Consider the following 18,748-nt stretch of genomic DNA (forward strand, 5'->3'; position numbering starts at 1 on the left):
CCTAATGATTGCAACATGCCTTCCTCCTGGGATGGATTGAATGATTAGATTGCAGGTGCTTTCCTCAATCTCTATGGGGAAGGTGTTTCAAAGCATGGAGAATGGGTGAAAAGGACTAGCCAAAGTCAGTGTTGAGAAACCAAAGCTACCAAGCATGGTTCTAAATAACTCTGTTTATCTTCATGGTACTTTATCCCTTGAAACAGAAATCCACCCTCTTTCTAATTGTGTCATCCTTTGCTCAACACACTCTTTTAATTGCAATACCTAGCTGTGACCATCCAGATGAAGTTATTTCATAGAAAGCATTGCAAATACCAGTTGCTATTTCTTTTCCAGACGGAGTGTGCAAACTATATCCGAGTTCTTTATCCTTTAAACCGGACTCATCTCTTAGCTTGTGGGACTGGAGCTTTTCATCCCGTCTGTGCTTTCATCTATGTGGGACACAGAGGAGAGGTAAGGAGACAACGTGCATCTGAGGCAGACCATACATAAGTACTATAGTGAAGGATGGAGATTTTTCTATTAAGAGCAATTGTGACTCACAATACCTCTCCTGGGGTGGCAGGTGGTGACTATTGTTTGTTTGTAAAATGTTTCTTTGAGCCAGTCTTCTTCTTCTTCTTTAATTGGGGGAAGCCAATTTGGTTGAGTAGCTAAGATGCTGGACTAGAAACCTTCTACAGACCCTGAACTCTAGACCTCCCTTATTTATTGAACTTAGCTGGGTGACTTTGGGTCAGTCATTGTCTCTCAGTCCAACTCATCTCACAGAAAGATTGGAAAATGGAAAATAGGAGTAGAAGGATGAGCTGCAAAAAAATAAAGGTAGGATATAAAGCAAATAAAGGAGATGAAGGAAGATTTGTTGGTGAGGCAAGAGTTCCCAAGCCCTTCCTTCTCTTGTGGAAAATCTTTTATTTTATTCATTCTTATATTTATAGCATCCACACACGCCCTGTTACTATAAAGTAAAGGCAAGCTTCTTGGAGAAGGAGGCTTCCCTCATTGATCCTTACAAGATTGAGAAGCAGCGACTGCCCCATGGTGTCCCAGTTGAGTGAGATCTGAACCCATGCCTTCCAGTTCTATTCCAATGTTTCAATCATTCCACCCCATCTCTTTTGCAAATAAAAGGGGGGGGCAGACCTCTTTTGGATCAGACAGAGATTTAATCAAACCAGCATCTTGTTACATTAGCTGACAGATACCTCTTGAAATCATAGAGAAGACTGGACAAGCCTTTGATTGTTTTAGCAGAGCCTTTCTTGTATGTGTACTAGTCTGCTCACTTAATGCAGAAAGATTAATCCCTGATATTTCCATTTCCAAGAAGGAATCAATGCAGACTTGAGTAACTAGGTTTGCAATTCTTTGTGTTAAACGCCGTATCTTGTATTAAGTTCGGAAAGGTTGATTTATGTGCTTAATTATGCTTCTCAGATAGGGAAAAACAAATCCTTGATTTCTCAGTTCAGTGCACTTAGCCTGCTTGTTGTTGCAACTAAACACAACTGCCATTGTGGAATTTGTCCAGTCTTCTCAGCATTCTTAAGAAGTGAATGTAGGATATATTAAGCTGTCAAGCAGATCAGTGCATTGCTCCATTCATATCTAACTCCTACTTTCTTCCTCTGCCTGTTTTCCTGTCTGCTCTCTTTTTAAAAAAACAAACCAAACTAAACCCCATTTATATTCCATCTGAAACATGTTCATTCACTCCGAAATGTACTTACATGGAGACAGCAGAAATAATGTTAGATGGGGACAGATTAAAAAAAGAAGACGGTGCTCTCTGAGCTTCATTGTTTTCCAGCAGATGTTTCATAACCTAACCTAGGCAACAACCTGTAAAAAGCAGTGAAATCACAACTGTATAATAGCCTGTTGTTGTTAGTTGTTAAGTTGTGTCCGACCCATTGCGACCCCATGGACAACGTTCCTCCAGGCCTTGCTACCATCCTCTGGAGCCCATTTAAGCTCACGCGGACAGCTTCAGTGATTCTATCCAGCCACTTTACTCTCTGTCCTCCCCTTCTTCATTTGCTCTCAATATTTCCCACCATTAAGCTCTTCTCCAGTGAGTCCAGAATAATCGTCTACATTAACATTAAGCCTGTCTTATGTTTGGGGGACAGCACAAATACAGGCTTATATAGGATATCTGGGATATGAACTACAAGTACTGTAGCTTCCAAGGATGGATTCCTTTGGAACTTGAGATCTATTAGGGATTATTAGGTTTAGGTTTATTAGGTTTATTAGCATTTGTAGGCCGCCCTTTTCCCTGAGGGGACTCAGGGCGGCTCACAGAAAACCAGGGAGAGGGGAATACAATATTAAGACAACAACATATAATAAAAATAGTAAGCAACATTCATTCATCATTCGGGCGGGGTAGCAATTCTTATCCCCAGGCCTGACGGGCGAGCCAGTTCTTCAAGGCTATGCGGAAGGCCTGGACGGTGGAGAGGGTACGAATCTCCACGGGGAGCTCGTTCCAAAGGGTCGGGGCTACTGCTGAGAAGGCCCTCCTCCTTGTAGTTGCCAGCCGACACTGGCTGGCCGATGGAATGCGGAGGAGGCCTAATCTATGGGATCTTATAGGTCGTAGGGAGGTAATTGGCAGAAGGCGGTCTCTCAAGTATCCAGATCCACTGCCATGTAGGGCTTTATGGGTGATTAATAGCACCTTGAAGCGCATCCGGAGATCGACAGGTAGCCAGCGCAGCTCGCGGAGGATAGGTGTTATGCGGGTGAATCGGGGGGCACCCGCAATCACTCGCGCGGCTGCGTTCTGCACTAGCTGAAGTCGCCGGATGCTCCTCAAGGGCAGCCCCATGTAGAGCACATTGCAGTATTCCAGCCTAGAGATCACAAGGGCCCGAGTGACTGTTGTGAGGGCCTCCCGGTCCAGGTAGGGTCGCAACTGGCGCACCAGGCGTACCTGGGCGAATGCCCCCCTGGTCACAGCCGTTAAATGGTGGTCGAATGACAGCTGTGGATCCAGGAGGACTCCCAAGTTGCGAACCCTCTCTGAGGGGTGTAGAATTTGACCCCCCAGCCTGAGTGTTGGAATGTTTGCCAAATCTTTGGGAGGGAAACACAACAGCCACTCGGTCTTTTCTGGGTTGAGCACAAGCTTGTTAACCCTCATCCAGTCCATAACGGCCTCAAGACCCCGGCCCATCACGTCAACCGCTTCATTGATTTGGCACGGGGCGGACAGATACAGTTGAGTATCGTCCGCATATTGATGGTATCTAATCCCGTGCCTGCGGATGATCTCTCCCAGCGGTTTCATGTAGATGTTGAATAGTAGGGGGGATAAGACCGAACCCTGCGGCACCCCATAATTTAGGGGCCTTGGGGACGATCTCTCCCCTCCCACTAACACCGACTGCGGTGCTAAACCTCCCTGCCTCCCTTGTGGTTTCTCACATTTTTAAAGACATCTTTTAAATTAGTAAATAACTCTGCTATGAAATGAAACAACAGTCTCCAGTGTTGTCTTAGTTTTCAAAAATGCCTTTGGATCTCAAATAGGCCCCTTAATCTTTTTCTAAAAGCAAAAATGGTGGATGACTGCCATTTGGACCTTTGACCTATACACACCTGCTCAGGAATGAGGTAAAATTAGCAGAAATCTACACATCCATCTGATATTTTCATACTTTGTAACTGATTATGTTCCCCGAACTAATCATTTTGTGTTTTGGTAATGCTATCTTTAGGGACTTTTGGGGTGTGTGTGTGAATAGATCCCCATCTATTCTTTCCTCACAAGTCCCAGCTGATCGGGAGGAGGTGGGGATTTTGCAGGAAGCTTTCCCTGCCACGTCCACCAAGCCACACCATGCCCACCAAGCCATGACCACAGGACCAGTAGTAAAAAAAAATTGAATCTCATCACTGGTCTGGAAGCAGTATTGTAGAAAATAATCTACTCTCTGTAATTTGCACCTATTGATCACATTGTTCAAAATTTTTGCAATGAGAAGGACCAAATGTTTGAAACCTATATCCATTATTAGCTCAATCTCTTAGAAGCTTTGGAGGCTACTTCTTGAAAAATGTTTGGTTGTCTTTGTGTCTCTCTCTGTGTGTACACACATATGCAACACCCTTCTATATATACATAAATTATAAAACCTTTGGTGTAATAAGATATTAATAAAATTTTGCATTATCTCAAACTCGGTTAAAACTACAGTCTAGCTCTGTAAAGGACTAATACAAATAAAATCAAGACTAAACAAGAGTGAAGACCAATTAGCAACCATTTGACCCACTGGCCTCTCATGAAAAACACCCCGATCAACAACCAGATATAAAATCTGTGGGTGGCATTTCGTGTCCTTTCCTCATTAATCAAGCTGGCCTAAGCAGGAAGGTCGCCCAACTTCACCTCATAACCCCTCTTGGCTCTGGCAATTTCAGAAGCTTTTATGACCAAGCCTGTGGGAGAAAGAGTCCTTTCAGCACAGCTGTTTATCATGAGCCCCTGGGATGATCACTTGGACTTCTCATTTCATGCAACGCCCTCCCCAAATGTTCAGATTGACATCACCCTGGTTTGCCATGCAAAGCAGAAACACAATCTGAGCCCTGTGTTCCGCCTCGAGTGTGGGTGTGGGGAAAGCCTGAATGAAGCTCCCACAATTAGGTTATTTGAAGAGATCGCTTTGTGCAGCCAAGGAGATGACTCCAGAGAAACACTCAAATATTCCAGAAATAATATCAGCGTTACAGTTTTCAAAAAACACAGTTTCATTATGCTGAGGGGGTATTTCTTGAAACTAAACAGGATAGTGAAGACCCCACCAACAACATTTTACCAAAGAGTTAACCATGGCAAGGACATTTAATGCCTTTCTAGGATTGGTTGTGACCTTTCCCTTCCTATATTGTGAGCTTGGCCATCATTTATTTTGTCATTGACCAACAACAGTAACAGACAGTACTAAAATAAAACGTCAGCTTGTTTGAACAGATGAGTCAGCATTTTGTGAATCCTCCCTCCCTCCCTCCCTCTCGTCTCTTGAGTTCTTAAACCCAAGTCAGTTTCTCCTTAACCTCTATTGCGACTTTTAATTCATAAAGATGTAAACATTCCAAGATCTATTGGCACTGAGAAAGCCATAGGGTTTATAATGGGATGAACATCAGTCTTAGTAACTTGATTTTTGCTTACATTAAGAACAAAAAAATGCTGTTACTTCCTCTTGGTGAATCTCTGCTATCATGACAAGGGTTTCCTTACACATACTATGATCTGAGAGCCTTTTGGGGTTCTCTTCATTCTTATCACACAAACACTTCCACGTTTCCTTTGGCTCTATTAGTTTGATGTGGGCACCTAATCCCACCCCCCTTGTTTCTCTTCCCAGCACATGTTCAGCATGGATCCAACCAGTATAGAAAGTGGCCGGGGCAGATGTCCACATGAGCCTAATCGAGCATTTGCAAGTACATTTTTTGGTAGGTGCCAAAGTAAATTAATCTGAATCTTGTATCCTATTAGCTGCACATGGATATTTATTGTTTTATTATTGTATGTGTATATTATTTTTCCTGCTACTTAGTTTACTGTTTAAGACATTCAGCAAATAAGTGCTGGAAATAATTGAAGAAATGCAATATCTCAGGTGGACTTCTCAAGAATTGATCTTATAGGCTTACTTGCCTGGCAATTTTCTGTTTCCCAGAGAGAATTTGATTCAGTTCCATTCTTCCAGGCTTTTTCTGGTCACTCTGCTCAAGAATCAATGACTTAGGTTATTTGTCTGTAAGCATGTATTAGAAGCCTTTGTTTGTTACTCTGGGTGGCATACAAAATGAAAAAACCCCAATAATAATAATGAACAGAATTAAAAAGCTCAACAAAAACAAAAACATAATAAACTATTGAGGCTGTATTTCTCCAAGGTCTTTTTTGAATTTCTATGTAAAATCCGCCCAGGCAATTGCTGAATTTATGATTCAATAATAGATGTGGGTTCTGTTGTGTTTTCTAAACTACCATTATAAATGGACAAGTTCTGAGAGCTTTGGAGAGAGTGCAACATGAGTAATCCAGAGATGGGTTGCTAATTTTTTTACTATTAGTTTGGGCGCGCTCCCATGCTGCTTCTGTGCATGCGCAGAAGCGTCTGGGTGGGTGGGCAGAGCCTCCAGCCACCGCTACTACCGGTTCTACCGATTTGGGCCAATCCAGCAGCAACCCACCTCTGGAGTAATCCAGAAAGTAGGAGCTACATCTAGCAGTATGGTTGGGGAAGAGAACAGTTGCTGTTTTGCTGAAATAAAAGACTGCTACTTCTACTCTCGATTTCCTAATTTATATTTAAATCATGTTTTAGTGCTCAGTGGAATATGTGGCAAAAAGCAGAGCAGGGACAAGGATTGTTTAACCCAGTGTTTCTCAACCTTGGCAACTTTTAAGACTGAGGAATTCTGGGAGCCGAAATTGAAATCTTAAGATTGCTAAAGTTGAAAAACACTGGCTTGACTTTTTAAAGACTATTATGTTGATGGGTTTTCCCTATGGATGTGAGGCCTGCTCCTTCTCAGTATAGCCACACTCATTTAGAACTTTAAATTGTTCTTATCAGATTTTTTTCCTCTGGAACTCTGCATTTGAAATGGCCCAAGGGCTAATCAATAAAGTAAACTGTAACTGTATTTAGAACTTCAGTGTGATTTTGAGTCCACGTAATTTGAAAAAAGAAAAAGAAAAGACAGCTACAAAACCCCCATTCATTCTCTCCAGGGACAACTGCTCCCCCCGCCCCGTGCTTCAGTTATTTTCTTTCCTCACCTCACATGAAAATTGTGCTATACGTTTCAGTGTTGCCGCTGATAATGAATTGTCCATGGTAAGAAAAATGATGGAGAAAGTAACAGGAACAGATGGGAGGATTAAAAATGGTAGATGAAATCATCTGGACTTCCCTCCCCATCAGCTCCCTTGGGCTGTTGCATAATGAAGGGCTGATCTAGAAAGACCCTGAGAATTGATAGAACAGACTTGTCAAGAATGGCAGCCAAGGAATCTCCTGTTTAGATCCGACCTCTGCCATAAATGCAATGGATGGCTTTAGACAAGCTGTCCATTCTCACCTTGAACCAGCTATGAATGTTATCAGGCAATCAGAATACTCATGATCTTCTTTAAATATAATGGGATGGGTCTCTATGTGCTGGTGCCTTTATTATTAATTATTATTAACAAATACAAAACTTGTGAACAAACAGCTACTGTTTTTAATTGAACTTATTCCCTAGGTGGAGACTTGTATACGGGGCTAACAGCCGATTTTTTGGGCAGGGACTCTGTGATCTTCCGGACCATGGGACATCGCTCTTCTCTACGTACGGAGATGGACCAGAGGCTGCTTAACGGTAGGGAAAAATTACGACTCTTTACCAAGTCCAAAAGCACAGTGAACATGTAAATATGCAGTCTTAGAGAAGTTGGGATTGCTTCATTTTAGGCAAACAATGAAATAGGTATGTGTTGTATGAATTTTGTGCACTGGATCATGACAAGGGTGCAAAGGGGATTAAACAAGGCCTCATGCAAAGCTCAAAGATAGTCAGAAGAAAAGTGACTGACAGAAACCCATACAACGTACACAGCAATCAATGAAAAAGGGAGTGTTGTCCAGAAAAATAAGAATGGAGGGGAAAAGGTGAAATGGAGGTCATGTTCACTCTAAATTTGTACATGGGGAAGGAGGAGGAGATGGGGGAGTGTTTATATAACTAACCCCGTATAGTTTTATTAAGAAGAGTACTTATCTGTTATCTCTCTTGGCAATAACCTTCATTAACTGTTCCAAGACAGAATCTGCCAAGATTTAAAACTTTTAGGACCAGCACCAAGCTACAAACTGCTTCTGGGGACCTTTTTTTTCTTAATCAATGATTCCTTTTTTTCTCAGCTCCCAAATTTGTTGCTGCTTATATGATCCCAGAGAATGATGATCGGGACAATGACAAAGTCTACTTCTTCTTCACGGAGAAAGCTGCAGAGTCAGACAGCAAAGGGCATGCTATTTTCAGCCGTGTGGGTAGAATCTGTGTGGTGAGTTTCTCAGGTCATTTCCGGGCATAATGATGGCCCCTTAGAGATGTGTGTTGGTATTGATCTTAAAAAAAAAAAGCAGCTTGCAGCTCTGGATATCATATTTTAAAATCTATAGGTCCTGGGACAGCTTATCCCCTGTGAAGTGGTTGCTTGCTGCTCTTATTGGCCTTTGGGATTTAATTCAGGAGAAGCAGTTGAATAATTGTATGGTACTTGAAGATAAAGGCCATATGATGTGTCTTTATTTTATTTTTATTGCCGCTCTGTTGTTTTAGTGATACATTGTAATGTGTTTTGAGGATGTTATTGCAAGCTGCCTAGAGATCTAGAAGGAGACAGTATATAAATTAATGTAATAAATAAATCATAAATATAAACGACTCAGTTGACATCTTTACGCACAACTGAAATGGATCATTTGGTCTTTGACTGGTGCCTAATTATATTTCACGGGTGAGTTTAAAGAGATTTATTAATACATACAAGGCCACTTTATAGCACAAGGGCAATGCCATTTTGTGATTTATGGCATTGCTAGTTATTATGAAAACTGTTAAGCAATTATAGCCTTCAGTCTGTTTGATTACTTGCTTTCTATGAATCAAATGAGAATACCAGAAATGAGAATACCTGAATGTGTACATTGATTTTATTGATTTTAAAAAAAATATTTAAAGATGTATCCTTTCCTGGTATCAATGGCAGAAATGGTGCTGCATAGGTTTAGGGCTTAAATGACACTGCTTTCTTTTATGCAGAAACTGCAGAGGTTAGACCAAAACCTGCACCCAAAATGTATAGATTTCCACGTCAGAAGCAGTGGTGGGATTCAATTTTTTTTTACTACCGGTTCTGTGGGCATGGCTTGGTGAGCATGGTGTGGCTTGCTGAGCATGGCAGGGGAAGGATACCGCAACCCCAATTCCCTCCCCACTTCTGGAGGAAGATTACTGCAAAACTCCATTCCCTCCCCACCCCATTGCTTTCCATCTCCGTTCTCCTGGCAACAAAAGACGATCAACCTGGGAGACAGGGAGGCAGTGGGTGAAGGGCCAGCCTATTTCCCAGTTTCCCGAACTACTCAAAATTTCCGCTACCGGTTCTCCAGAACCTGTCAGAACTGGCTGAATACCACCTCTGACCAGAAGGGAGAAATGTTTCAGCTTCATTTTTGCTTTCTAAGACCCTGTGTGAATTCTCAGCTTCTCTATTAAAAATGCACCCCTGAATTGATAGTTTGGATTTTACGCGGAAGAAATAATCGAACCAAATTAGACTCTAGAGAAATGGCCTCTGGAGATTGGAACAAAAAACTTTCCAGGGAAAGGATTGGCATGTGTGATCTGCAGCCAAGGGTCCAAATGAAAATCAAGTAGTAACCGTTGAAGCCCTAAGCTCTGCTGGTAAACAAAAATTGCCTCTAGGACTTGGCAATGTTATTACATATACACTGAACATGGAAACGTTTTAAAAGATTTCTCTCTGATCATGGAGGTCTTGTCTGCTTTAAATTAAACAAAGTTGTCCAGCCCAGCTCAGAAAACTTGGAAGAGGCTAAATAAATTCACTAAAGAATTTTAGGAAGATGCTATCACTATGTATGAGTTCTGGTGAATGGGATAGGTGATCAAATAGGAATTTATACACTAACTTAAGTGTTCAGAGTCGCTCGGCGGTGAGATAGACGGCATATCAATTTAATAAATAAATAAATATACAAAAAGTGAAATAGCCAAAGTTGCTAAAGTTGCTAATCCCAAATCAAGATTAAAATGCCCGCAGGAGACAATGTGGTTCTCATGTTGTATTATTTTTTCTCACTGTTGGGACCTCTGCATTCCTTATATAAACTCCCTTTCACCAAAGGGCGTTACATCCCAAAAGATGAGGTTTCATGGTGTTTCATGCAAGGAAGTTCCAAGCAGTCGCTCTCATATGATGAAAAAGGAAGGAAGTTTTCAAGAGCAGATATGTAACTGAAAGACTCCTTGATATCTTTGCCGTGCTATGTAGCTTTATATGGCAATGTCTTTTCTCCCTCCTTGCTCACTACAATTGTTTATTTGTGATCAGTTTCATGATGGGGTAATATAACATTGTTGGGATTTGTAACGGGGTTATTTTAATACCCAGAGCTGAAAATGCAGCTAGTTAAAGCTGGAAAATGTTTAGAAAACCATTACCGATAGTGTTCTTCAGTTTACAGCATGTTCATTGGCTTCCAGTAATCACCCACCTAAAAATAGAACTATCCAAAATATATATATTTTAAATAAAGGATATAAAATGTTTTGAAACAGGAGGAGAGAAAATGTTGACAAATGTATCTGAAACTTAGGTGAGCCTACTCAATTCTGGTTTATTTTGAACTAAATCTTGATTTATACTGTATGTACTGAAGTTAAACCTGCTGTCCCCTTGCCTCTGCTTCCTAAAGAAGAGCAGTGAGTGACGTAATGGAGGAGGTCTGCTTGGAACAAATTGCTGGCCTTAAGTTTTCCTATCAAGATCTCCTCTTTGGTAGGGCCTGGCTCTTTGTAGGCTGTATAAATCTTGCCTGACACAATTGTTTCTTTTCCAGCCAAGTTATGAACATGGACCTTTTCTTTCTGGTGATTTCTTTCTTGTGATTCTCCCCTCCCCCCCAAAAAAAAGTAACTGGTGGGGAGAGTGGTGTTGCAGGAAGGGAGGAAGGGATAATACTTTAAAGCTTTTGAATTCAGTTGTTCTTCCAAATGGAAATATTTTTGTTCAAGCCGTTTTCACATCCTCCCTTCTATCTTCAACTGTTCTTTTTATACTTCTCCTGCAAGCAATTCCTTCTAGCCAATGGTTCCACAAAGCTATTTTGATGCCAGCTTCAGTTCTGCCTCCTAGATCTCTCTATTTCATGCATGCATGGAGTGTAATGTAATGAAAAACTTACTCTGCAAGGAGACAGGCTAATTGTAGAAATAGGAAAGGTGCAGAGGTAGGTTTCTGCCAGTTCACTCCGGATCAGGCAAACCGGTAGTGGTGGCGGCGGCAGGCTCTGCCCATCCATGCCGGACGCTTCTGTGCATACGCGCAAACCAGTAGTAAAATAAATTGAAATTCACTGAACCTCTATGGCATTGTAATTGATTATGCCATTCGAGTAACATGAGAGCCAGTTTGGTGTAATAGTTAAGGCATCAGGCTAGACACTTGGAGTTCTGGTCCTACCTTAGGTAGAGAGGCAACTGGCTGATCTTGGGCCAGTCACATTGTCTCATCCTGAAAACGGGCAATGGCAAACCACTTCAAAAATCTTGCCTGGAAGACAGCAGGGACTGGATCCAGGCAGTCAACAGACAGGCAGTCAAAACTGATTTGAAGGCACAACATAAATAAATTAGAGTAATAGGTCATTAACAAAACTGTTTAATATTCCCCTTTGTATTTTATGACATCTGTCTCATGTAGAAAACCATAGAAATAACTGAGAAAAATGGATCTATTGCAAATACATCCCTAGCTCTTTAATATTCTCGTTCTCACTGACCAAGAACCTTTTCTTGTTGGAGCAGTGATAAGCTTACTTTTTAATAGGGATGTCCACCGTGGTGGGATTCAAATAATTTAACAACCGGTTATCTGCCCTCATGATTTCTTCCAACAACCAGTTTACCAAACTGCTCAAAAAGTTAGTAACCGGTTCTCCCACAGTAGTGCAAACTGGCTGAATCCCACCACTGGATGTACAGTGCTTCAGATTTGAAGCCAAAACGGTGCTTTGGAGCTCATGTGAGCATATATGTAATAACTGATGTAACTCCTTAATCCAAACATGTCTTTGCTGGGATTACTGTGGAAAGCAAATGTGTTATTCCAGGAAATAGCATAGTTGTTTGAAGGAATTGCAGATAAGTGCTATATGAAGGGCCCCCTCCACTATGTAAAACACCTTCTTATATTTGGATCTGAAGCCTAACTGAGCTGTACTTTTTAATACCACTCTTAATGGCATTCCCCATCATTGAAAGCAGAGAGCTGATGCATCACAATAAAATCCTGCACCCTTTTCTGAGACTGGAAGCCTCCCTCTTCTGTCCCAGCCAATGCCCGTTTTAACAATTCTCTGCAACTTTGGTAATTGCCAAGCTTCTCCAATAAAATAGAGAAAAGTTTCCATAGGTTCCTGGAGGGATTGGGATTGGATCTCTTCCCAACTAAAAATGTTTTGAATTATCTTGACTCAGTTCTCTTCATAATGTTTTCAGGTAGTAGAATAGTTTTTCTTTTAAAAATGAATATCTAAAAAGGTTCTTTTCAGTTGCAGCCCCTTGCTAAATCTAGAACTGGAATCAGCAGAACATTTTTACATGCCAATATTCATGAATATAATGAAGCAATTTTTATATATATAAACTTTTTAAAGATTCTATGTATGTATATCAGGGGTGAATTTCGGCAACCACTACTGCCAGTTTGCTTGTGGGCATGTCATGCAGTACAATAAAAATTGTTCTGCGCATGTGCAGTACTGAAGAACAAGATGGCGCCACCTATGGCACCGCTCAGAAAACCAATTCGGGGACGTGGCAGGCCTGGGTCATTGCCGATTCCAGCCACCCAGGTTGCCAAACCACTACCGATTTAGCCGAACTGGTCCAAACCGGTAGAAACCCACCACTGCCGTATATGTAAAACACATACACACGTATAACATTAAACTTTCTTAAAGTAAGTTTACTCATTTTTTAAAAATGCAAAAAGATAATCAATTGCAACAATTTATAAGTTTAAGACATTCAGACACATATTAAGGTTAAACCATTATAAAATATATAAAGAATAAAAATAATAAGCCAGTAACAAGAAAAAGCAGCAGCAGAACGTTAAAATTACAGAAGAATTACTATTAAAAGGCAAGCAGAATAAAAATGTTTTTACTTGGCACCAAAAGATAGCAAAGATGGTGGCAGGTGTACTTTACTGGGGCAACTGAAAAGGTAAGATTACATGCTCTAGCTTGGCCTACTCTGCTCACAATCTGGAGTTCAATCCTGACAGGCTCAAAGTTGACTCAGCCTTCCATCCTTCCAAGGTTGGTCAAATGAGGACCCAGATTTTTGGGGGCAATAGGCTGACTCTAAACCGCTTAGAGAGGGCTGTAAAGCACTATCATGCAGTATATAAGTCTAAGTGCTATTGGCAGTGTACCTGGATCAGATCCTTTGTTTCTGAGATGCCATTAATCCTGACCTATTTATCCATTTAAAACAAACAAGTAAATCAATCAATCTGGGTTATCCCAGATTAAATTCAGCATCTAACCAATCTGGCAGCTTTCAAAAAGCTAAGCAATGCTCAATCTGAAATAATACTTGAGTGAGAGGCCACCAGGAAAATCTAAACCATAGGGTAGATTAGGAAGCAAAATCGTTTCATTGCCTTGAGATACTTATAAAAGCAATAAAGATGTGATTAAAAAAATGGAAAAAAATAAGCATATGGAAATATTCTGTATACTCACAGTAAAACACATGGTCTGAGAAAAAGTAATTATCTGTATCTCACTCATCAAGAGTAGATTTTAATGAACAGAAACTGACCAAGCCATTTTGGGAGAGCTAAGTTATCTTAGATGATACAGTGCAGGCAGACTGTGAGGAATACACTTTCCCTTAATAACTCTCTCCCATATGTTGGTACCTGCCTCTAATGACTAATGATAGGGCCCACCTTGGATGCCTTACACAAGGAAGGCAGTGCTTTTACTGACTTTAAAATGGTGAGTAGATGATGAGGTTCAGTGGTGGAACATCAGGTAAACGTAGGAAGCACATTTCAATTCTGGCATCTCCATTTTTCAGACAGCAGACTCTGAGTGGCTTGCCTGGTAGAGACTTGAGATAATCATTGCCCAGATTTATTTCTATTGCCTTTGAAAGAACCAGTGGTTTGATTCAGTATCAGATAGCTTCACCTTTTCTCATGAAAACTATGGAACTAGTTAACCAAGTCATTGCTCAAGTGAGAAGTCTGGGTTTATTTGTTTGATGATCTTGTTTTGTTTTATTTTGTTTCTTTGGCTGCCCATGGTATAGTTGAGAATTTTCTATCATTACTTTTTCTGTCCAGCATCTTAGTGGGATTCAGCCAGTTTGCACCCATTTGGGAGAACCGCTTGTTAACTTTCTATGCAGTTTGGAGAACCGATTGTTGGAAGAAATCTCATTTTGTTTCCCTCCCCCCCCCACTTACAGGGTTAATTCAGTAAGGAAAGCAGGCAAGGAAACATTCTGGTGTTGTTCTTAGCCTAATCTTTATTGCGCTGCTTACAGAAACTGCCTCTCCGGTTAACCCTTATTACATTGTAACAGCTAAGGCGAAGCGCCCATTGATGTGAGTGACGTTGAGTTGGCCACACACACACAATCACATGATCACCGAGCCACGCCTACCCATCTGGTCATTAGGGCAGAGAACTGGTTGTTAAATTATTTGCATCCCACCACTGAGCACAGGGAAGACCTCAGCATCTGAATGTCTTTTCCAAGTCCTTCATCTAATGACAGTCTGTGACATATTTCTTGACTGCTGGTTCCTTTACAGTTAAGTGCCATCATTCATTTTCAACGCCTGGTGACCCCACAGATAGATCTTCTTACTCGTTAAGAGAGAATGCCTCTGCGGAATGAGTATCCAGAAAACATCATAGCATCATTTGTATACTTGAAATGTCAAAGAGCATCTCCACCAAGTGGGGAAGTAGAGGGTCTTACACTCCCGCCTACTATTTCATCCTTGGTTGAAATAGTTGCAATTCTTTTGGTTGAGCACTTTGTAAAATACATTCATTTCTTTAGCTGCTGCCCCCTTCATTCTTTGGATTCATCTGTTCTTACACTCAGTGCTAGAGCATTAACATTTTGATGAATGAGTACTACTGTTCTATCTCACCACATCTCAGAGCTATGGATGCTCCATGGCAACAGTGAAGGCCAAAAATGCTGGACGGAGCTGTCTATGCGTGTGTAAAGAGACTGAAATCCAGAAAGTTAAGCTTGTTCAAGTCTAGGGTTCCTTTCTCTTGTGCTCCAACTGGCCAGCTCATTTGTGATTCAATTTGGATAATTTATTGCCATTTTTTTTTACCATACTGGGATATATTGATACGTTGCTAGCCTCATCTTTAAGCCTCAGCTCCCTAGACTCTACGGAGTGGGTGTGGTACATAAGGCACTTTGGGGTGTGCAGTCTGTCATATTACAGCTTGATAAAATGTATTTGGATTATTCACAGCATATTTTAGGAGAGCCTATTTTTTAATGTTTATATTCAACTAAAGCGGAGAGCAGTCTACTGTCTCTTAAATCAGGGAAAGAGGGGCTATTGCCAGATGAGCCAATATGCTGCACAACAGGCAGCAAAGAATTTTCTCTAATTCATCATTTGATGCTTGGCCTGAACCTGGGTGTGTTCCACACATGTTCCTATTTTGCGGGATGCTTCAGACATATTCCTGTTCTTCTGTACGAAATGTTTGCCAGTATATTCTCTCTCTCTCTCTTAATGTTTTATAGCCAGAGGAGTAGGGCAAATACAGATAGTCCTCAACTTACAACAGTTCCTTTAGTGACTGTTCAAAGTCACAATGGCACTGTAAAAAATGACATGCCCATTTTCCACACTTACAACCATTGCAACTTCTCCTGATCACATGATCAAAATGTGGACGGTTGGAAATTGACTCATATTTGTGAGTTATGGGATGTGACCGTCTGATAAAGCAAAGTCAATGGGGAAGCCAGATTCACTTCACAACTTGACAACTTCAGTGATTCATTTAACAACTGTGGCAAGGAGGATTGTAAAATAGGGCAAAGCTCACGTAAATGTCTCGCTTAAGAACAGAAATTTTGGGGTCAATTGTGATCATAAGTGGAGGACCTGTACCAAAAATAAATAAAGAAATAAAAAAAAACCTGAACAGGGAAGCGTAGATGCTTATTCAAAATCTACTCAGGAAATGACCTATTTGAGACACTTTCCCAGAGAATCCTTGTAGATCACGGATGTCAAAATCGATCATGTTGTGTGATGTATTGCGATGGGGTTTTTTTGCCTTTGTGGAGCCGGGATGGGCATGGCATGTTTGTGACTCATCCAGCCTGACAGGCCTGTTAGAGATGGGGAGTAGTCAACCATCTTTCCCCTCTCGATCGTCCGTATGTATCTATGTAAGAAGAAAAGAAAGGGAGAAAAGGAAAGCTACATTAAATAAGAAGTGGAAAATGAGGGAGGGTATCAAAATAGAAAATCAGCCAATGCACTCTAAATATTTGCCTTTGAGGCAGCATGCCTGCATTCTAAAAACACATCTGGAAACATCTACAGCTAGCAATTCAAAGGCTTGCCATATTTGTGAAGCAGAAGTCGGAGCTTGGCCTCTGCAAAGCTAAGAGCCAGCCTAAAGGGCAAGACACGATTCAGTCTCTATCACTGCTTTTGAAAAATTGAAAAGGAAAAAAAAAACTGTGTCTCTGCCTAAAGAGCTGTTGAGGAGAAGTGTTTGTCAGCTGGAAATTATCCTAGTGGCGCCTGCCTGCAATAATTCAAACTCCCCGCAACAAGTCATAAAGTCACTGTACTACAATGGACTAGAGAGAAATGGAGATGGCAGATTTCCATGCAAATAGACTAATTCTGCTGGCTGTGAATTCCTTGTTCTCGTCCTAATCTTCCAAATAAACAATAAAACATAGAGATGAAGCAATTATTTGCTAGATTAACCAGTCTTTCTACAAAGAGGGATTTTGTGTTTAAGAGGCATCCAGGATGGGGATCTAATTTGATTTGCAGAGTTGGCAGGGGCACAGATAAATCAAGGGCAGGGAAGGGGGAGTTAAGTACCCTGCTTAGTTAAGACTGTGGCTTTGTCCTTTTGCCTCTTTGGCAGTCAAAACACACACACAATGGCTGGGTTAAATTGCTGCAGTCACTCGAGAGTATTAATCTACAATAATTCCAGAGGGATTTCTGGATTTTGTAAGGGCTGCTTTTGTGAAGGAAAAGGAACAGTTGTCATAGAACAATACCTGAAATGTAGTGCTCGTAATTGTGGGAAGATAGTTGGAGTCTATTTTGGTTCATCTATGGCAGAGAAAAAGAGACATGTGTCTTTTGTGGGCGGGAATATTTGGGAGGGAGAACGAAAACCACATTGAGCAGGGCAGTGATGAAAACTAGGTAGGGTCACATTACATGGATAGGCTGAATGAGGATTTTCTGTGTTTTTCCTGGGGTTCTGGAGATGTTGGATTATTTTTCTTTGCATTTTCTAGTTGCAAAGAATAATTTTAGTATGTATACTGTTACTTCTTTATGCTTCCTGTGGTGAAACAAGATTTATTTTAGTCAGAAGTCTAAAGTTTATTGGGGGTGGGAGAAATAAATATAGTTTAAAATCTTGCCACCAACTTCCCAAAATGATAACGTTGGTTGTTAACATCAATCTTATCGGTGTTTTCCTTGGAGTGTAACATTTTAAGTGTGTGTGTGTGTGGGAAAGGATTATTCTGTTTCTCAAGGGAGCACTTAATTATAAAAAAAATAATTAATAGTAACATTGTGTGTAGAATAAGTACAAGTTACGTCTGTTTGGATGTGCATTATCAAAACTCAGGTCTTATGGGTAGAATTAGAGTTTACAATGTTAGATGAGACATCAGTGTCCCTTTTCTTTTAACATTATACAGTATATGTTTGTCTTTCTTTTTTTTAAATTTCCCCCTTTTTCCTATCTAGTTTTAAAATTCCTTTCCATTCTTCTTAATGTCTGTCACTCCAAGTTTGTTCTTTTTTCATTTATTACATACATTTCTGTACTGCCCAATTCCTTATCTCCATGAAACAAAGTATAAAATCTCAAAACCAATAAAGTCAAATCACTTCTCCAAAGCCCATTCAAATAAAATGGTTGTCAGCCTGTGAATTTCTGGAGGAAAAAGAGTTCACCAAATCTGAGCCATGACACAGGATTGTTTCTGGACTACCACCTCCTGACCTCTCCCAGAACTGTGACAAGAGCTGGCCATAGGCTAAGGCCAAGTAGGAATTAATTTAAAGTATAAAAGGAGCCACCAATGGCTCCTCTCCTTCTTAATGAGGAAGTGGGGAGAAGCGGAAGACCTTGGGGGACAGGACAAAGAGATGTTGCCTAGGGAAAGCTCAAATACATGATAGTAGTTCCAAGAAAATTCCATTCCCATTTGTACTCTGATACAGATGACCCTGAGGGAGCAGATAAACCCCCAAGTTGCCTCAAGAACTCTCAGGGAAAATGCTAACAACCAGAAGACTGCAAAGAAATGTGATCCTTTCAACACCCCACCTCCATCCTGTGAGAATTAATACTTCTATAGCTCCCACCATCCTGCCAGAACCAACGAAGCTTCTTGGAGGAGTAGCGAAATGTCTTCTTCTTCCTCCTCCTCAAGGAAATACAGTCCTGTTGCTTTTTTGGGGGGAGGGAAAGCATGTTTAAGAGTACCCTTGGGTCACTTCTTTAGAATAGAATAGAATAGAATAACAGAGTGGGAAGGGACCTTGGAGGTCTTCTAGTCCAACCCCCTGTTTAGGCAGGAAACATCATACCCCTTCAGGCAAATGGTTATCCAACATCTT

General features: G+C 40.9%; 1 protein-coding gene across 1 annotated transcript in view; it reads left to right on the forward strand.

Moving 5' to 3' along the window:
- The window catches only part of SEMA3G (semaphorin 3G), a 54,737-nt gene that overhangs the window by 19,056 nt on the left and 16,933 nt on the right, over positions 1-18,748 (forward strand). Inside the window, exons 4-7 of the mRNA XM_032239082.1 lie at positions 340-459; positions 5,394-5,484; positions 7,291-7,407; positions 7,950-8,092. Of these exons, the coding sequence (XP_032094973.1) occupies positions 340-459; positions 5,394-5,484; positions 7,291-7,407; positions 7,950-8,092 (471 nt within the window). The remainder of the gene's footprint in view (positions 1-339; positions 460-5,393; positions 5,485-7,290; positions 7,408-7,949; positions 8,093-18,748) is intronic.

The sequence above is a fragment of the Thamnophis elegans genome, chromosome 2 (genome assembly GCF_009769535.1).
Source record: "Thamnophis elegans isolate rThaEle1 chromosome 2, rThaEle1.pri, whole genome shotgun sequence".
NCBI classification, from domain to species: Eukaryota; Metazoa; Chordata; class Lepidosauria; order Squamata; family Colubridae; genus Thamnophis; species Thamnophis elegans.